The 21,984-nt window shown below is 44.9% G+C and overlaps 1 protein-coding gene across 1 annotated transcript in view; it reads right to left on the reverse strand.

The window, feature by feature from the left end:
* Positions 1–20,566, reverse strand: part of LOC134542853 (frizzled-4-like) — an 88,344-nt gene extending 67,778 nt beyond the window's left edge. The window contains exon 1 of the mRNA XM_063387423.1: positions 19,580–20,566. Within this exon, the coding sequence (XP_063243493.1) occupies positions 19,580–20,496 (917 nt within the window). The 5' untranslated portion in view covers positions 20,497–20,566. The remainder of the gene's footprint in view (positions 1–19,579) is intronic.
* Positions 20,567–21,984: the final 1,418 nt, after the last annotated feature.

Consider the following 21,984-nt stretch of genomic DNA (forward strand, 5'->3'; position numbering starts at 1 on the left):
GTTCTTTACTGAGGTTTTATATGACTTACGAGTGTAGCCATCAATTGCGTATTCAAAAAATTACCAGCTTAATCTTCCCAATTGCAATTATCATTCAAATAACGAATTACAATAGATACATATATCCTGGCATCGCAGTGGTGGTGTGCACAGACGTTTCGGTCAGAATTGCAGCAGGCATCTTCAGAGTTCAAGGTTGAGTTTATTCTTAACTCTGACGATGGCCTGCTGCGACAAAAACGCTCGCATGGCAACCCATGTCACGCACGGATGCCAAAACGTTATTTAACAATAGCGGAAGGGATGCGCGCGCCAGCCACTAAAGGCGAATATGCGCCAAGTGATAGCGAGAGGATCGACCTTCTGGCCATCCTTCCCAGGCACAATGCCACGCGGAACCTCCGACGATGTAAAAACATTGTGACGTAGAATTATAACTTTCAACTTGAACGCAAAGCGCGATTAAGAATTGTTGTGTTCAGATCTGTTTTAAGTTTAAATATACACACTGTAAACAAATTGTGTAATTTTACACACACATGTTGAAGCAGAAACACCAATAACGTTAGTGTTCTTATTTTAAAATCTGCGTCAAGTAAAATACTAAGAAAATTATAAACTTACATATGCAGTAGTTTTTTTTTTTTTTAATTTGGTAAACATGCCATGGCCTTTGGTTAACTACTACTCCATGGTAAATAAAATTACATAAGCAATGCATATGCGATATTTTCACAAAGGCCAGTTAATTTTATTACAGTATTAAGTAAACTTATTAACTATGAATATGTAAAATTGTATGTGCAGGCGAGGCGGAATGATAAATGCGATGCGCGCTGGTGCTTCTAGCGCGATATCGCCTCTAAGAGCAATAAGGCTCAACAAGCGCATGTCTTCTCGTCGTGCACAGGGCAACTATTACATCCGAGTGGCGAACATATATTGCAGAGAAATGAAGATAAAAAAATGCAAATACCTAGAAGTGATTTTCAAGAAAATGTACCGAATGTTTCATGCCTAAAAGTTACTCTGAAAAAAAAAACACACGTTTTTAGCAACGTTTTCACTCTTCTAAAAATAAAAGAGTTTTTAAAAAACGAAAATGTTCATCTTCTGCGTTTTTTTTAATGCTTTTTCGTAATCAACACACCACTCGGATATCTCTAGCCAGTTTTCACGTCTCACGGGGTTTCTACTGAGGCTCTGCACAACCGTGTACGATGTGTAGGTTACTTGGGAACTGGCGGAGGGAGGAACGTCGCACTAACGAGCCGGGCAGAAACACCCACAAGGAAGGGGGGGGGGGTTGTTCGCGTGGGTGGAGGCCCCCCCCCCCCCTCCTATTTCCCCCACCCCTTTTCTCATTTCTCCTGGGGGAGAAGGGGGGGGGGGGGGGACTGGCTGGCTTCCAGGACCCAGACTGCCGCGGCACGCAGGCACCGCGCGCCGCGGCTGGCTTCCAGGACCCAGACTGCCGCGGCACGCAGGCACCGCGCGCCAGCCTCAAAGTGGGTTTACGATTGGAAAGAAAAAAAAAATAACCTTTATAATCATTGTAAACTTAACCTGTACGCCGATGAGAACGTGGTTTACGTAACACGGCTGATTTCTGAGTTCATGGCTGAATTGGTGGTCCATTAATTAATTCAAACCAAAGAAAACGGGCGAGAATGCAGCCATGTTTTTTTATAAGCCGATTTTTTTTACTATATATGTAAGTATCGTCTGCAATTTGAATCGGATGTAATTATTTTTTTATCCTTGGTGATATTGGTTATGTGCCTACTTGTAATACCAGAAGTATGGCTACGATTTAAAACCTTCAAAATTTCAGATCGTAACCCAGAATGTGTACAGTTCTAATTTATACTCACAAAAATTTACTCAAGGCTCGGTCTCGCATAAGAACAAATGCCACAAAGCTATACACAACAATAAAAAAAAACCGACATGACAGTTGACACACAAACAAAACAAAAGTAGAATGGCGGTGCCAGTCCACGGAGGAATGTCCTCATGAAAGCAGCTGGTACTACTTTACCCCTCCCCCCTCCCACCACCCAAACTCAACAGCGCCATCTTGCCTTTGGGAAAAACAACACGTGTGAGGTTGGGGGGTTACGTGTGAAAGCAGTCTCGCTGGAAGTGTCTGGTCCGTCGCCTCGGTGGAAGTCGCGACCACGCGGCAAAGGGAAGGGGGAGGTAGGTATTCAGTAAGGAGGGGGGAAGTGAGAAGAGGGGAGAAAAAGGGGAGAAAAAAAATTATAAATCGTTTTTCAAAGACATGACCACAGGCGCGGGCGCGTGTGGAATGCCGCACAGAAGTAATATAGAGCTGCGAAGAGGATAGAGAGATAGAGAGAGAAAGAGAGAATTCCTGACTGTCACGGATCGAGAGACTGCAAAAGAGGATAATGATAAACCGAGCGGGGGGGGGGGGGGCAGGAGGGAATAAAGTCGCGCGGGACCTAGACTTGTCTCTCGGACACATCTCTATCTCTGGTGATCCTTCCTGCGGTGTGCTGGAATCTCTACCCTCGCCGAGGAACCAGTTCGAGGTGTCTGATCGAATTCCTGATGCCTCGGCTCGGGCGGGCCATGCTAATTCTTTCATTAAACCACAAATTAACTGTAGAATCCGTCGAGACATTAGGACAAGAAAAAAAAAGGTAGGTGGTGAGAATTTCCCTTTCACAACCTACCTGTGGTCGACATTTGGATGGATCAAGTGTCAATAATCTTAATGCTTTTGCTTTTGAAATTTCGTTTTTTTTATTCATGATTTTAAATAAGATAACAATATTATTAATAGTTTTTTTTTTTTACAATTTTTGATTGTGCAAAAAGTGGTCCATTTAAAATTATTATTTTTGTTTAAACTGAAAAAAGGCGAATCTTAAATTCAAACTTAGCATGAACTTAGAAAATGAAATTGTGTTAGTGTACAGTATTGAAGTAACAGTACGTATAAAAACTTTGTCGTAAAACTATTCATATTGTTATATAATTCACAAATAGGAAGAATCCTCTCTTTTTCCATATTCCTTAGTAACCTGAGTTTGAGGTAAAAGGGGGGGGGGGAGGGGGAGAATACCAAATGCGTATTGATGTTTTAAATGATATAATACAATTAAAAGAGTTTCAAAACAAAGGCCACATGCGAACAGTTAATTCCAAACAATAGCCTATGCCACACGATTTCATAATCTCAAATCATGTTTTGATTTAAATTTGAATTTGTAGGGGTATGCAGATTTCGAGACTAGATGAAGGTTAAAACACTATAGCATCGTCTGTGTTTTGTGATTGGGCGAGTTTTTTCCAGGTACATGTAGATTGTTAGATCACCAGTTACAGTGATTCAGTGCGGAAGCAAACGCGTCCCGAGTGGCTCGGTCAAACAAGGCAACGACTTGTCTCGCAGACGGCCGCCAATCACAAGGAAGAAACCACAGGTGCGGGTATACCTTGTTGCAGTCTAATAAGTGTTCAGATCTTTTCGCGAAAAATGCATGCCCTTATGAATTTGCCTTTCAGCAGTGGTAAGAGGGGGGGGGTATATCCCCCCCCCCAACCTCAAATTCGGACATCATTGGCGCACACTGCTGGACCTCTTCAACTGGCTGAGCATGCCCTAGCGTGCGAGCACAACGCCAGATCCCACTCCCAATTCCACGCCCGGGCGAACAAACACAACAATGGCGGAAGTGTGACGTGGCAGCTGCAGACGCGGTCCGTGACACGCGGTAGCGGCGCTGCTGGCGTCTGGCGGCCGACGCACGAAGCTCTGAGCTCCCGGGCGCTCGTATGGGAAGCCTAAGATGTACATCAAGTTCTGTCCCTGCCCGAACACGCCCGAATATTCAATTTCAGCCAACCTCGGGTTTATTTATATATATTTATATTTCTCTGTTTATTTTAATGTAGCTATACTAACCTAACTAACAGTAACCTAACCGACCTCTTAATATTTGAATTCATTTTTCCTGCGCAAAAATAAAACAAATCCCGTGGTTGGCCGAAGGTGAATATTCGGGCAGGAACAGAGCTTGATGTACATCCTAGGTTTCCCCGCTCGTACCATGGGAGCTAACAAGCGAGAGAATGTAAACCATGGAAGGTAACAAGCGAGAGAACTAACTGGTGTGTAATCTTTTGCCATGTAAATCCTTCACGTCAGAATGAGAACGTTTCCCTCGCCCTCCTTTTCCATCCTGGATAGCAAAACAGTTTTCTTGCAGATGTGCTGGTATTGTGCTTGTTTAGTAATACACTCTACATGATGGCATCTCTACGATTCCTCCTAGCGAGTTTCATTTTCAAGCTATTAAACAAAATTTATAGCATATTAGCCTTTATACAACTACGATTATTTTTATTATTTTTTTGACGTGACAACGTCTAATAAATCGATGAACGCCGGCTGCACGCACGAAAAAGGGTCCCGTTACGCACATTGTCCCGTTACGCTGTGCCCCGTTACGCTTTGTCCCGTTACGCTCATTGTACGCTTGCGCCGCATCTGTCTCTCTTCCACTCGATTGGAACAACCATCGATTTGACTTTTTCGAGGCATATTAAACTTCAAACACTCCCATTCGTTTCCTACTTTTCCTATCATCGTCCTATCCGTAACAGAATAACACAGATTGGAAGATGTTAAATAGCAAACATGTATAAAGGTTATAGTTAAAATAATCTCTTCGTTAAAGTAATAAACATATTTGAATTAATGAGTGCAAATAAAAGTAAATTTATCAATTAAATTGTAGATTTCATTTCACTCCTTCTTTGTATCCCTACAAAATAGTGATAATTCAATAAAAATGATTCAATTTTATTCATAAAAGTATGCAATAATTTCATCAATGTTTTGTTATGACGTTGTCACGTTAAACTATCGTCCGTAAACCGACTTGACAACCAATTTTTTTTTTTGCTATCCAATTGCTAACCAGGCGACTTCAACTTCAGATCAGACACCCACCCATTCCATAGACCTCCACGAGTCAAATCGTCGCATTCGATAAACCAAATCCCCCTCCCCTCCCTTTTTTTTTTACATTTCGATCGAATAAATGTATGGCTACATAAAACAACACTACAGAATATGGGCGACAATGAATTTTTTCCTAAACGAAAGATACGCCATGTAGGCCTGAGAATTTTGTTAACACCTACTTGAGGAGATTGTGGTATCCAGTGTACAGAATATTGTTACTGTTTTATTTAAAAAATATACCAGTAATTCTTAAATATAGTTATCAGTATTTCTATGAAAGAATAGGTATTTATGTTCTTTCGCATCGCACTTGGATCTCTTAATTGGTTTCAACAGTATTTTTCACCATACCAGTTTTCTATGTTTTGGTTTCGTTAAAGAAAAGTTTATAATTCAATGAAATGCCTTAAATTAACAGTGCTGTTGCCACAAAGTTTTCTTCAAGCAGTCATTGGCTTTGGTTTTAGAACTAACATTTTTGGAATGACTACCACTAAAATAATACTGCCAATGGCTATTCCATGATTTTTGAGAATCTCTTTATGATTTTTATTGCATAAGAACTGTTGAAACCAACATGGCGTCTCTTTCTGTTCTATATCTCCTCCTTTAGTTGGGAATGCATACAGTTTGCTCATTTTGGAACGCAGCCCACTATTGTATTTAACAGCTCGTTGGACCGACAAAGATCAGGAATTGTGTAAAAAGGCGCAGGAGGGAGGAGGGTTTAGAAGGGGGGGGGGGGGGGGGGGTCCCCGCGACACTGTCTCGCATAGTTACGTCCGTCTTCAAGTTTTCCAGTCACGTCGCACATCAGAAGATGCGCTCCGCCGGCGATGTCAAATCGTCCCACAAAGATCGGCGTGATTCTTTTGAAGAGCTCGCAGTTTCGTCCAACGCGTGTCAAAGAGAGTGAGAAGTGGGCTGTCGCTTCGAACAAACATTCGCCACAAAAACCGATTTTTGTCCATCAGCAATGTCAAAACAGGATGTTGAAATAGTGACGCGGGTGTTTTTCTCTTTTTCTTCTTTCACAAATGAATTTGTTGGAATCATCGAATGTTCAGTAGTAACGCGACGCCAAATTACTTAAAATTCTCTATAGACAGTCTCACGCTTAGAGTGCAGTACACGGCTTATGGCACGCGCTGTTGCCAGATCTCTCAACACGTTACGAATAAGTTCAGTGGAATGTAATCCTAGTGCACGAGAAGCATTTTGAGAATCCATTTTGGTAATTTGTAAATTTTTACGCCTATTCCTACGATCACGTTCATAAATCTGAAAAGAAAAAAAAATCACTTATTTTAACTTACAACATGAAACAATTTTCACACGTTCGTTTATACGAATTCATATGAAAATTGCAATGACAACTTGATAAATAAATATACAATATCTAATACCTTCAATTCCAAGCACCTATTATATTTGGCAGCAGTGTGCAGAAAAAAGGACAGCGTTTGATAGTTTACCAGGTACCAAAATGCAACCCCAATACTGGTACTTCATTTAACTCAGGAACACTTATATTAATATTGCAGTAATAAACGGGTTTTACGTCGCATGTTTATTCGAAAATACTCGCTAAGTCCTTCGTGAGAAGAGTAATTATTATCATTATTACGTTTTGGCATAGCTCAATTGTTAACTAAATGGACAAATAAATTTTTAAAAATCCGTTCAAAACACGCCGTGAGAGTAAAACTACAAATAAGTTAAAAACAGTTTTCCAGTATGTCGAAGATGAAAAAATTAGAGTGTTAAACTATACCAGACTCATCTTTCTCTTACACTGCATTGGAAAAAGTACAAAGAATACTAGGAGGGAAGGTAGAAAATGGTTCTACGATTTCTCTCATCTACCAACACTTTCATGCCAGATTGAGTAGAAGAAGATAAAAGAGAGGAAAAAATTGTGTGAAAGAAAAGTTTAAACCTGACCGGGTTGAAGGTGTAAGGAGGGGGGACGCGACAGTTGGTAACAAGGGCCCAGCCATTTCGAGCAGGAAAAGGAAGGGGAGGAAAGCAGGGCTTGAAGGAGGAAAGTCGGGGGAGGGAACTCGAACCCTCTCGGAGGTGAGATGAATAGGAGCGTTCACAAAGGGGCCAGGTGTCGGCCAGAACGACTCTCGCCCCCCCCCCCCCCCCCCCAGCCGCTGTTGTGACGACGCTGAAAAGAAAATCCGAGAAATCTTTTTAACCCCGAGCTCCTAAGCTCGTTCCAGGACCCGGAGGAACACACTTGGGGTTCCTAAACCGTGGCTCGTTCCCGCGCGCGTCTGAAGCCCAAAGCACACGGTAAAACTGGCCGTGTTCCTAAACCGTGGCTCGTTATGCGCCCGCGCGCGTCTGAAACCCGAAGCACACGGTAAAACTGGCCGTGTTCCTAAATCGTGGCTCGTGCGCCCGAGCGTCTGAAGCCAGAAGCACACGGTACAACCGGCCGTGTTCCTAAACCGTCGCTCGTTGTGCGCCCGCGCGCGTCTGAAGCACGAAGCACACGGTAAAACTGGCCGTGTTCCTAAATCGTGACCCGTTGTGCGCCCGCGCGCGCCTGAAGCCCGAAGCACACGGTAAAACTGGCCGTGCTCCTAAATCGTGGCACAGAAATGAATATGCTGTTTTTCACTATTGCCTTCCGTTGTACAGAAGCGAAAGGACAACGCAACTACCAGTCCTGAGTCCTTACGCGAAATACCAGCCACCAATCCGGGAATCGAACCCGGCATCCTTGGCTCTCAAATAAGGAGCTCTCCCATTGAGACAACAGGTAAGATTTTACGGTAGACTACAAATATAGCTATTGTCGCGCTAGTTAACGAATGTTGTTTGGAAGAAGTGCTCCAAGCAATCAAATTTTCCATGTCGATCTGGAAAATTTTACAGCATAGTTGTGATTAAATATTTTAATATTCTAAAAATCATGGAAATCAACCCTCTCCCCTTCCTTTCTCTAACACAACTAGCGCAGGCGTAGTTTTATTGCCAAAACTATTACGCTAAAAAAAACTGAATAATTGCCATTAACTCACTCACTGTTCTTAGACAATTTAAGAACTGTGAATGTAAGTAATCTTAGTAATTTCGTAGCAAGTACAGGTAAGTAATTTCAAATTTTTTTTTCTTAGTACATTCTGGTTAAGGGACTCGCCTGGTCAGGCGTAGAAATGAAGATAAAGGTGAAATGTAAGTCCCTTCGAGTATTTTCAAGAATCTGTACAGAATATTTCACGCCTAAAAACTGTTTTGGAAACAAGCGTTTTAGCTATTTTCAATGTCCTGAAAATTCTCGGCGTATTCTGAAAACGTTTTTCGTAAAAGAACACCTCTTGATATCTTGAGCAGTTGTCAAAATCACGTGGTTTCTTACATCGTGTGTATTCCCTGGTAGGCGGGGTGTTTAAAGCAGCCAAGAGTGAACGCCATCGATATGTTACGGCCCATCTACAATTATTGCAATGTCCAGAATTGTGTCCCGACGGACACTGACCGCTGATTGGTCCACGTGACCCTCTGACGTCATGGGTGGTGTGGGCGATGGTCCGAATCTCCCTGGTCCGAATACATTCGCGTCAACTTGAACGTTTTTGTCCCAGTCTGTGTCCTTTGGTAGGAATATAACAACGCTCGTGATATTTATGAGCATTTACTTTCCCCCAATTTATCTAATTATTCAAAACTTAGCTGCGTACAAATTTTACAGAGCATGAAAATTTGTAAACAGAAACTCCTTATCTTCCCAGCTCTATGTTCACTACGCTGTTGTGACTACTTTAGAAATCGGTACACTCGGACATCGGAAATCGCAATTGTAGGCCACGCTGTTTAACCGTGCGACAATGTGACGTCATTCGCATTAGGATTAGAGACACTGACCCGTTCGGATTGGGGGGGAGCTGAATTGTTGCCCCTTGGAAGGGCAGCCCTTCAGGAATATTTCTGGCAATGGTTTTGTTTGTACAGCGACTGGAAGGGCAGCCCATCCAATTTCTGAAAACATGTTTCTTTAAGCGTTTAAATAATCCTGAAAACTTGCCCCTTGGAAGGGCAGCCCATCAGGATTTTTCTGACAGTAGTGTTTTTGAAAGGTTGTCTGAATTGTTGCCCCTTGGATGGGCAGCCCTTCAGGATTTTTCTGACAGTGGTTAGTTTGTAAAGTGATCTAACCTAACCTAAACTAACCACTGTCAGAAAAATCCTGATGGGCTGCCCTGCCAAGGGGCAGCATTTCAGTCGCCCCTCGGACTGTCGTGGGCGGGCCTTTACCGTCCTCGAGAGACCTCGCAAGTGGTCACGAAAAGCGACGTCTCACGGACCACGACGGGCTGTCCGTCTCACCTTTGAATATATATACTGTACAGAAGTCGCCAGCCCAGGTTAAAATTTCTAATACGGTTTTGAGGTAGTTGGTTAATTCACCGCCGCAATCGCCACCATCTCTAGGGCATCGACTTGTGGTGGTCCCTAGCGGACAAGTGTCGAACTCTTCAAACACCCCTTTCTCCTCCCGTTGAACGACGTTGAGCTGCAGTGAATGATAGGTGGGGGGTGCGGGGAATGACAGCGGGCGACAGTGCTGCGCTCTAACGTGTAAATAACAACCTAAGACGATACAGGGCGTTACGGCAGCGCACTGCAGCGGTGAAGTTCCCAAGCTGCTCATCATACGCTTCTGAAAAACGTAGAGTAAATCCTATCCACTCGCGACTTCTATACAGTATATATATTTTCAAAGGTCTCACGGACCACGGGCTGTCCATCTCACGGACCGCGGGCTGTCCATCTCACGGACCGCGAGGCGGGATTCCTCGCCGTGCCGGAGTGTTGAAAGGCGCTACAGACGCGGCACGTCTCTTCGCGGGAGATAATCACGGGGACAGGCGTTCGTGACCGGTTCGGAGAGAAATACTACCCAGCCATAAAACATACGCTATGATTACCGAAGATACGTGGAATAAAATACACGGTGCACGACCCTCCGCGGGTCCGATGCAGCAAGTAGGGCGATGTTGCCATGTACGTGAACGCGAGTCTGTTCTCTCTAGACTCCAGAGAGTACATAAATTTTAATCTGATTCAACGCGCAGAGAGCTAGCTTGCCATCAACGTCGTCGCCTACTATCCAAGAAAGGTCCAGGATCAAAGAAATTGCTTTCATTAACACTATAAGTACCCGCAGCTGACATTTTAAAATTGCGTTATATGATAAATAATATATATTTTTTTAATTAATGCCTAACATTAAAATTAATCCTTTTTTTTTTTTCTTTTAAGCGTTTATCAAAAACTTGACGCCAATCGGTTTCGCGGTAGGACAGAATCCAAAATCGTTCACCTTCATACTGCTCCTGGGATTGAACTACAGTTTACTTGAAGGACTCTGGGCCAGTGAAAAAAACCTCAACAAAAGTAGTACTGAATCACAATGAGCAGGTGTAATTTTCCCGAGTATATGTAGGATCGTGGAGTCTATCCTAGAGGTAATTGAAACCGCAAATTTTTCCAGTCCCTACTCATAGGTAAAGCCACGATTTTCTAGCGAATTCAATTACCTCCAAGATGGGACTCAAAATGCTTATATATAGACAATAATTTTTATAATGATCACTGGTCTATAACAAAGGTCCTGTCCTTTCGCGGCTGACATGTGATTGGTTAACCACTTCTTCTCTTTGTTATAATTCGTCAAGAGCGTGTCAAGAGCACTGCAGTCCAATCGTCAACGTGAAGTTTATTTATTTATTTATTTATTTATTTATTTATTTATTTATTTATTTATTTATTTATAGTCTTTATTGGTGGCGAAGTTAAGGCGGTACGCCTTTTCTTACACTTAACCACTTTTCTGCAATTACATCAAATAGTGGAATATTAAAAATTAAGCATGATATAAGCAGATGTTGATTAAATATTTAGAGAACAAATTAAAATTTTAACTTAATGTTCAAATATTAACTGTTACAAAAGATTCAACCATAACTAGTTTAAAGTAATAAAAAATTAAGCATAGACATTCATAAAAAGGAAAGTGATTAAACATACAGCAAATAGTATATAAAAACATAGGTGCTACTACATTAAAACCAGTCACTCGCGCATTCACACACAGATTAAAGCAATAGGTGTATATGGGCTTGAAGTCTACTTTGATATCACGATCAGAGGGTTCAAACACCTCCAGGATAGACTCCGCAGTCCTCTGCACTCTTGAGGCAAACGCCACTTGTTCACTGGATCCTGATTTATGAGATGTGTGAACTTGGTTGTCGTGGGATCGTTATTTCTTCGACTATTAACTTCTCACTGGCGCACGGACCTCCCAGGCAAACTGTGTGCCAATCGCAGTAGCAGCGAAAAATGTACAATGGTTGGAATTCTAACTTATCACGAAATGAATTCGCGAAATTTTTCCCAGTCTCTCCACTGATAAAGTGAAGACCTCCAAATTTAGCGTTTTTATTTGCACAGAGGTTGGAATGCATACCACATACAATTAAACTACGCATGTTCTCATTGGACTATTCACTGTTATAAATTCCAGTAAATTTACAGACATTTCAACGAATATGCTGAGATAACCGGATTTTCGTAGAAACTATACCTGACTCCGACTTCTGTTTTAGTGTTTCGTTATAAACAGGGTTAACACAAGTGTGGAAGTAAAAAAAAAAGTTTTATTGCATATTCAACAATATTTATAATGTATTGTTAATAAAATTAGATTATTATTGTTGAATTATGTTTATAAAAAAAAGGAAACTCAGCTCTGTAATTTTTTTTTCTTCAGATAAACTATAAATTAAAGGATATTCCTGGCTAATTTGTAACTAGCATTCTTCTTCAATTTAAGGTTAAAAATTTGAGTGAAGTTAGTTTACGCCCCGAAGAGAACAAGAAATCAATAGTAACATTACAAAAAAAATTCAAATGACACAATTACATGTAAAAACGTCCGGAAGGTAAAATGGGGCAGAAGCTAATTGACAAGCGACATAAGACTTGTGTACAACAGTGTGTTGTTCATTCAGGTACCGGGAATTCTACAAGTATTTCGATTGATTATAAACTGAGGACCAGTATTTGTTCCCCTACCAACTGTACCAGCGTTCACCTGGCAGAAAACCACCCAAAATTGCATCCGGTCGTGATAAAATTGAAGTAGGCCTACATGATAATGGAGTCAAAAATGTGAAGATTACGTATACTAGATATCAGTGGCAGCTCTAAGACATTACGAAGCCCTGGGCTATTTACTTTTGCAGGACCTATGTTTTGAAGAGTGTGTTTATCTAGGAGAAAGGAGGTGGGGGGAACCATGGGGGTTAGAATAGCTCCCAGAGAAAATGGGGCTTCTGGAAAATTTTGAAAAATAAACTATTTAACTTAACATTTTGACACCAACATGGAACTTAAATTTCGACGATTGTTTTGCTAATTTATATATTTTGGAAGAAGAAAAAAATTTTAATTTATTAAAATCCAAATAAATTATATTTATGAAACATATTGAATATTGTCCTAAAATTTATTGTTATGTTATTATTACTTAACCTGCAATTGGGCTTTCACCCGGTGGCAAGAACTCCCACTCACTCCCCTCTCCCCCCCCCCTCCATCAGCTTTCTCCTCAGCTCCCTCCCATCCCTGACCTCCACCATTTCCTCCCCCAGCCCATTCCACTCCCTCCCCGTCCTCACCAGGAAGGTGTTCCGCCCTCTCTCTGTCCGCCTCCACACCCTCTGGAGCTTACATCTGTGGTCTCTTCGTCCTCTGTACTCCCCTCTATGTACTTTGCTTCCCAATTGCCCCCATCCCCCTTCCCCCTTCAGCACCTTGAACATCCTGACCAACCTTTCCACTCTTCTTCTCCTCTGTAACGTTTCCCACCCCAACTCCTTAATCATTTCCGTTGGGCTATGCAGTTTCCCATCCTGCCCCTCCCTCCTTCTCCACATTCCCATCACCCACCTAGCCGCTCTGCGCTGCACCCCTTCCAGCTCCTTCACCTCAGTCACCAGGTAGGGGTCCCAGACCGCCGCCGCATACTCCAACATTGGCCTGACCAATGTGGAGTATGCCTTCTCCTTTGTCCTCCTCCCAGCTCCCTGCAGGGTCCTACCAAGCAACCCCAGCGCCTGCCTTCCCCTCCTGACCACCCCCTCTATGTGCTCCGCCCATCCTAGGTCATTTTTCAGTGTCACCCCCAGGTACTTATATCCTGCTGCCTCTCTTATCTCCTGCCCCTTCCAGTAATATACATTTCGTGTGACTTTCCTCCTCTTTGTAAATCTGACAACTTTTGTCTTACCAACATTCAAGGACATTCCATTTTTCTCCGTCCATTGCTCCAACCTTATCAAGTCCTCTGTTAAACATCCCCCTTCCCCCACAACCTCATACACTACACAGTCATCTGCAAATAGCCTCCATCTGGCTTTCATGCCCTCCCCCAGATCGTTTATCATAATTGTGAACAACAGAGGCCCCAGCACACTCCCCTGTGGCACCCCCGACGTCACTTCCCCCTCCTCGGAGCTTTCCTCACCCACTCTCACTCTTTGTCTTCTATTCCTCAGGAAATCACCCACCCAGTTTACCACCCTTCCATCCCTCACCAGCAACTCAACCTTTTCCATTAACCTCCTATGGGGGACCTTATCAAACGCCTTTTCAAAATCTATAAAGATTGCATCTATCTGCTTCCCCCCGTCCACCGCTTCCACCAGGTCTTCCAACAGCCCAGCCATCTGGGTCTCGCATGAGAACCCCATCCTGAATCCATGCTGCCTGTTATCCACCCACCCCAGATCTTCCATTTCCCCCTTTACGTACCTTCCTACCAACCTCTCCATCACTTTTCCTACACAGGACGTCAAACTGACCGGCCTGTAACTTCCTGGCTCCGCCTTATCATTTCCCCCCTTGTAGATGGGAACTACCACTGCCTCCTTCCATTCCATTGGTAGTTTCCCCTCCTCCAGAGACTGCTTGAAAACCTCCAACAGGTACTTCCCAATCTCCCTATCACCCAACTTCAAATGACTATTCCCTATACCATCTGGCCCAGCTGCCTTTCTCCCTTTCAACCTCCTGATCACCTTAATTACATCTGTCAGTCGCAGCTCAAAGGCCTTCCTGCCCATTAAACTGTCGTCCTCTTTACCCTCCCATGCCTCCCCCTTTGTAAATACTGCCAGATATTGCTCCTGCAGTAAGTCTGCCTTTTCCCTGTCCTCTGTATATTCCTGCCCCCCTCCTCCTCTGAGAACCCCTATTCCCTCCTCACCCTTCACTCTTCTTATGTATCTGTAGAGCTCCGCCCCATTTACCGTCCCCCCTTCCCCCATCAGCTGTTCCATGTAAGCATCCCTTGCTTCCCGCGATTTCCTCCCTAGTTCCTTCCCAAGCGCCTTCATTTCCGCCTCTATCTCCTCTCCCCCAAGCTTCCTTGCCCTCGCATGCAGCCTCCTACATTTCCTTTTCAACACTTTCAACTCCCTTCCATAGTAGGGAGGGTCACCTCCTTGGCCTACCCTCCTCTGAGGTACAAAACGTGTAGCCATCTGCAGCAGAATATTTCTTAAGGCAGCCCATCTACCTTCGAGGTCCTCTATATCTACCCATCTACTGTATTCCCCCTTCAGGAATGCCTCTGCCCCCACTCTATCAGCCTTACCCCAACAGTTTACCACGTTTCCCCTCCTTACCCTTTTCTCCCTCCAGCCCACGTCTAACTCCACTACTGGGATCCTGTGATCACTGATGCCCTCCATTACCACACTTCCCCTGACCGCCTCCATTGGTCTCACAAGTACCACATCCAACAGGTTCCCGTCATCCTGCTCTCCTCTCCTGGCACCTTTTCTGGTGCTTTCAGTCACCACCTGCTCCAGTCCTCTGTTTGCCAGTTGAGATGCCCATCTCTGTTCCCTTGACCCCATCCCCTCCGGCCCCTTTTCCCATGCCACCCCTGGCATGTTCAGATCCCCCGCCACTATCACCCACTTGCCTTCCCCTAGCATGTCCAACCTGTCCTGCACCTCCCGTATGGCTTCATCCCCTTGCCCTGGTGGCCGGTACACCGCAATCAGCCGTACATTTTTCTCTCCTACCTGGAACTGCATCTCCAATAACTCCGCTCTCCCCCCAACCCATACAACCCTACCACAGAGTCCCTCTCGCATGCACACCATTACCCCTCCTCCATTCCTGTTCCTGTCCCTTCTAAATATTTCAAAGTGTGCTCTCTTCAGTTCCCCATCTCTAATTTCCTCGTCCAACCATGTCTCCACCGCTACAATGATATCCGCCCCATAGGCTTCCACCCTGCCCCAGAACTCCTCCACCTTCTTATATATACTTCTACAGTTTATAACTGCGACTTTTACATATTGGCATTTTCCCTTTGCGCCTCTGTCCCTTCCGCCCTGATACGAGTGCCCCTTCCCCTTAGAACCCCGATTTCCAGCACTCTTGCAGCCCTATCCAACTCCACCCCCCTCTTTCCTCCTTCCTCGCTCCCCGTCCAACCAATCTGAGTTTTGTTGACTTTAGCTGTCACCTCCTCCCTAGCATTGCTATCGGCTCTATATTCACAATCACCCCCCTTCTCTCCACCTTCCTCACTATCTAGTTGCTATCTTCTTCCCTGCTGCTCAAACCTTGCCCTTTCCAAATGGCCAGAAGTCTCCCTTCCTAGCAGGTCCCCTAGCATCCATTTTCCCCTCTCTGTTAGGTGAACCTGATCCCTGCCCACACAGTCCTGCCCCACCCATTTCCTGCTATCTACCAACATGGCTCCCAAGTCCCTACACACCCTCTCATACACCTCGCTGACCGCCGCAGCCTTGACATAGTTTATACCCCTCCTTACTAGTACCCCACTGACCACAACTCTGGCTACAGGGAACTTCTCCTTCACCTTGCCCACTAGCCCCCTCATATCCTCCTCTACTTCCCTCCCCACCACTCTACCAGCCACATCATTTCCCCCTACATGAACAACCACCACCTTAACTTTACTGCTTCCTTTCATGCAGCCTACCCTCTCCCCCAAGTTCCTAATCTTTGCACCTCCAAACGCAGCTTTATATATACTTCCTTTCCCCACCCCCTGCAATTCTACCCCCTTCACAATAGAGCTGCCCAGGAAAATCACTTCGGGCTCCTGTCTAACTATTGTACCCCTTTTCGTATCCCTGCCCTCTTCATGCCTGTTCACATCTACGTTGCTTGTACCCACAGCCTTACTGCCGGCCTCCTCCCGCACCCTCCTTGCTACCCCTTCATTCTGCAACCTGACACCTGTTTCCTGAACTTCCCCAGTACATGCCTCTGCATATGTGGCCTTAACAGCTTGAGTCCTTACTTTCTCCCTCCCTTCCAGCTCCTCCACCCTCCTGCGCAGCCTATCTACCTCCACATCAGCCTCCTTTCTCATCTGCCTTTCCTTCTCAACTTCCTCCTTTGTCCTCTTCAGCTCGCACTCCAGCCTTTCGACCCTTACTAACACACTTCTCAACCCATCCTCCCTTTTTACTTCTTCCTCTACCCTCTCTAATCTATGTTTTATTTCCATCTCCTTCCTGTACAACACCTCACCTAATCCTTCTTTCAAATCGACTTCCCTCCTTGTCCCACTCAGACCCTCAACAATCTTTCCTCCCAGAATATCACCAATGAAATTGAGTGCCCAGTCCTTACCCACATCTACATTCCCTCCTTCCCTCTGAGTTCCTGACACCCCACCTACCAGCTCCTGGCTACCACTGCTTCCTGCCATTGCCACTACACTTCCTGAACCCTTGTTATCCTTGTCACAATCCTTACACATCCACTCCTGCCCCAGACTACCCAGCTCCCCCTCCTCTAGTCCTGCACACTCCGTATGGACCCAGCCTTCGCATTTGTCACACCGTACACCACTCTCTCCATCTTTCCACACCTTTTTACAACCCACACATTTAAGCTTCGACTTACATTTCACCCTACCCATTTAATTACAATCATTTTACTGTACAGGTACGTCTGTATTGAAGGGTTGGGCAGGGCCGTAGCCATAATTGTGTCACAGTGGGTATCCAGTATAAACATTCAATCATTTTTTATGAAAAAGTTTTTTTTTACTTTAAAAATAAAATTGTCACACTAAAATATCAGGGAAATGTATATTTTTACAAGTCCAGCGTTTTAAACATACAAATTTAAGTATGATTTTGCTTGAGAAATGAAGACTGAACATTATAAATTTTATTCTTTTTTTGTTTAATTGGTTTGATACTTTTTTTTTCCTTGGCTGAAATGTTTGGTGCTTTAATACAATTCATAACTACACATACATGTATTAACATTATATAATACATGAAACACACATGTCAAGTTCGTATGAAAGGCATGCATAAAATAACATATGTGCAAACCGGCATTAAATACAGACCTCTTGCAAATACAATAATTCCTGCCGCTTCTGTGTATGAGGCATGTTGGGCTAGATGTGGGATAATGTGCATTTATTGTAGGCCACTGTAAAATTACAATAATCCTTCCAAATAAAGCACCCTGTGACTTTATGAAGCAAAGTTCCTGTAATTATCTTAGTCTGTCTTCACTTTTTGTTTTCATTTAAACCCGGGAGGGGTCCCAAAACCACGGACCGCTTCCCCCCCCCCCCCCCCCCAGAGGGTTAGTTAGTGTAGTTAGTGAGTTATACACCGTTTTTGTTTAAAATATGCATGTTATATTTACTGGCTTCACTGCATTCCAACAAACTATTTTAATGGCACCGTGCACACAGGTAACGCAAAGAAAATGTTTTTTTTTCTTTCAATCGGCCCCATTTTACTCCTCATTCTACGGGCATAGAACACCCTACCCTAATCACGGAGTAAAACAAGCAAAACCGGTATAGTTAGGGGAGTGTACAAAAATACCGCTTTTATGTCACGCACCATTATTTGCTGGTCGTGTAAAGTGGTCGCCAGTTGAAGCAGGCGGCTAATGGAAGGGGGCGGAAGGATGGTGCGTGAATCGCTGTACTAGCCGTTCGGAAAAAGGTCGTCTCGGCGTTATTTCAAAAGCTTCCGACACGACCAAAGAGAAGTAAAACAAGGAAAAAAAAAGAAGAAAATTTGTACGCCGGGTAGGACACAACCGCACTGGAGAAAACAGTCGAAGGTAATTGGCAGCTCCGCTGGATCCGCGATACTACCAGTTCCGAAAACATTTACACGTGCTTGGTTTTCGCCTGCGCACCAATAATGTTTCCTCGCGATTATTTCCTCAAGCTTTACGAAACTGATGCATTCCTTTCTGTGGATTTATTGCTTTAGCTACCTTTTTATTAGCTCGTAAAATTTTTTTACGACCATTTGAGCTCACGAACACGTGCGAACGGCCATTCTCAACAGTCCCTGGGATTTTAACTGCCATTGTTGGAGAAAAACGAAATTCGTGTTTTTTTTCTGATACGAAGTTAAGACTCCAAAATTGTGTGCATGATCAAGTATATGTAATTTGCTGCTACCACATTCGACCTTTCAATTATATATATACAAAATAAAAATAATATAGTGTAACGTAGGCTTTTATTCTTTCGAGGAGTTTCCAACAAACTTTGACCAATGACAAATGCCATTCTACAAATATTTACAGCCTAGACCGCCGCTTAATTATAACACGAATTTTACGGCCCCCTAAGTTAGAGTTTCCCGCCAAATGGTTTATAACCTTTCATCTCAGTAGCCGACACATGAGCCGTCTCGCAATATTCAACCCACCCATTGGGTTAATTTTAATTTCTATATCCTCCTGCGTGAGAAACTTGTAGGCATATGAAGGGGGTTAAAATATACAAAAAAAAAAACCATTTCGTTTAGTGTTCGGCGCGGCTGGCTGGCGTAGCCAGATTTAGTTCACGGTCGTATCAAAAACTTCGCTCTTTTTGAAAAATTCAATCCCCTTACCAGTTTCAAGACACGTATTTTAAACTAGCCTTCTTTGGAGATTGATCACCAAATAACGTGAAAAATTCGTCTTGAACGCAGCAACAATAATAGGTTTATGCTTCAAATTAAATACCTAGTTATAGTGCAATAGTAGTCTCTGTCAGACTGTAACAATACATTTAATGCTTATGTGTTTAGACAGGTAGTATTAAATGTGTTCCAATGAAGCAATATCGTACTTACCTTGAAATATATTTACGAATAAAGCTAACCTGAGAACTTTCAAAACCCTTATTTGTAATGCCTCGCAATCAGTAAGATGTTGACATAATCGCACTGTCAAAGTAATAGAGCCATATCTCAAAAAAAATGTGAAATTGAGTTAAGATCGCCAATGGAAACATCTGCCAATCTTACCAATGTAATAAGGCCGTACCTGAATTTTGAAAAATAACGGTCAAAAAACACGACGTTGCGATGGACGCAAGTCTGAAATTTAACCATGTTATTGCAACAATATATAGCCTCTTGTTTAGTTGTGTTAAAAGTTTCTACTTTTGACATGTGGCCGTGTTGCTTTGACAGTGCGATATGACCCGGGCGACACGAGACGGCAGTGCAGGGCGCTCACCAGACAGACGCGGCCGTGCCGAAGTAGTAGAGCAGCAGGAAGACGACGGCGCAGTTGGCGTTGCTGAGGCCGTCCTGCGCCAGCAGCCAGCGGCCGGGGGCGGCGGGGTCGGGGGCGCAGGCCACGGAGGAGCGGCCGGCGGCGGCTCGCAGCCCCCAGCCGGCGCTGCACAGCGCGTGGCACAGCGCGAGGAAGGCCAAGGGCCGCTCCGGGTAGCGCCGCCGGGACCCGTCCACGGCGAAGCTCAGCACGGCCAGCGCCGACGAGACGAAGCACGCGCCCGCCCACACGGACAGCCACACCTCGGCCAGCCGCTTGTCGCCGGGCCCGAACAGCACGTGCGCCTCGCACAGCTGCGCGCAGCGGCCAGAGCGGTTGTCGAACACGTAGAGCGCGGGGCGCGCGAACTGCGAGCAGGGGGCGCGCGGGCCCAGCTGCGGAGGGGCGGCGGCCGCCACGGCGGGCAAGACCCCGGGACCTCGCCCCGCGCCGCCCTCCCCGGGACCCTCCATGCACATGTGGCGGTGGTTGTTCTCCGCGGGGAACTTGGAGCAGTTGAGCGCCGCCGGCCAGGCGAACCCGAACCCTTGCAGCACCGGGTAGCAGCGCGCGCGCACCGCCTCGCACAGGCCGCGGCACGGCCCGATCGGCGTGGGCACCTTCTCCGTGCACATGGGCACGTACACCGAGCACAGGAACACGTGAAGCTGCGCCGAGCAGCCGTACTGCACCAGCGGCGAGAAGGTCTGCAGCGTGAAGTCGGCGTCCGCCTGCAGCTCGTGGCCCGCCAGGTTGGGCATGCCCGTCACGTTGTAGCCCAGGTCGCGGCACATCTCCACGCGGATGGGCTCGCACGCGCGGCTGGCCTGGCCCGCCGCCGCCGAGCACAGCGCGAGCAGCAGCACCAGCGACCGCATGACTCGCCCGCTCGCACACTCCGCTCCGCAGCTCCGCCGGCCGCGGACTGAGCCGGAGCCAGACCGCCAGACCTCCCCTCCACCGCACCCCAGGGAGGGAGCAGCGGAGGGGGGAGGAGCAGCGCGAAGGCAGGGTTACCAACCCACGCGCCGCTCGCGCCGCCGCCACGGCTGACAGTAGTCGTCAAGAACACAAACTGTTTGCTCTCTCCTCCCTCCATCGTCAGTCTCTCTCTCTCTCTCTCTCTCTCTCTCTCTCTTTCTATCCTTGTCGCCTTGTCTCGTCCCTCGCTCCCCGGGGCCTTTTCACGCCACTTCCTATCTCGGGGCGACAACGCGACGGCGGCTAACTACGCGCGTCCGTCCGGCGCGGAGCAGTTCATCGCTGCCACGGCATCGTTACCCCAATTTTTTTTTTTAAGAGAGTGGGGGGGAGGGGGGGTGGCAGTAACAGTGTACATGGGTCGTGTCCACAAGATTTGACCGTCATGTTTTGGGAAGCCTATGTTGTATTGTAACAGACCCGAACAAGCCCGAATATCTACCTTCGGCCAATTCCTAAACAACCATTAAAATCATTTGAAAGTATTTTTAATGTAGCTATACTAACCTAACATAACCAACCATCCACAATTTTGTAAAGTAATAAAAAATTATCCCGTAGTTGGCCGAAGGTAGATATTCGGGCTTGTTCGGGTCTGTGCAATGCAGAATGTACATCATAGGCTTCTCTCATGTTTTTCGATCCTGATTCACAACAAGGCATAATGGCGGTCCCGTGCGAGAAGGTCGTGTCCATCGTAGGAGGGAAATCAATATGTTTCTACAGGTATGCTGGGGGTTCGGAAAAATTGTAGCTTGAAATCATATTGAGCTATCTACACACGGTCTTTTGTAGATCAGAAGAAATCTCTTGAGTTCGTGAGCTCCCTTGGCAGCATGGTAATTTTAGATGATATTCTACCTCTTGGCCAGTGTTAAATATTAGTTTCCACACATTCCAAATCATCTATAAAAGTTTACATGGTAATGTTTTTTCCTCTATAAATTATAAAATTTTTGTGTTGTATATTTCGTTATTTTCAAGGTTTTGTTTTGTTTCTTTTGAATAGTTGATTACATGTTTTAAATCTGTGATTTTATGGAAGTGATAAAAAATAATTTACAACTATGTGTTAATTAAAGAAAACTGTTGAAGCAAAGCATACATTAAGATTATCTTATGTTTGATGTGAGCATTCTAGAAAAAGAACAGTCTGCATGGAACCATCATTAAATCAAGAAGATTTTCTGCTATTATGAATAATTTAGTATAAAGTTATTAAAGGATGTGTGATTGGTTGATAAAATATTCTGGACTAGATTGAAGTGTCTACAGTTGGCAGTAATGAAGATTAGTATTAATTATAATCGACTGATTTTAAGTCATTTTCGGAAGAAGAAAAACCGTCGATAGAAAGGTTCTACAAGATAACTAGAATATTCGTC

The sequence above is a fragment of the Bacillus rossius genome, assembly GCF_032445375.1.
Source record: "Bacillus rossius redtenbacheri isolate Brsri chromosome 9 unlocalized genomic scaffold, Brsri_v3 Brsri_v3_scf9_2, whole genome shotgun sequence".
In the NCBI taxonomy this organism is placed as follows: domain Eukaryota; kingdom Metazoa; phylum Arthropoda; class Insecta; order Phasmatodea; family Bacillidae; genus Bacillus; species Bacillus rossius.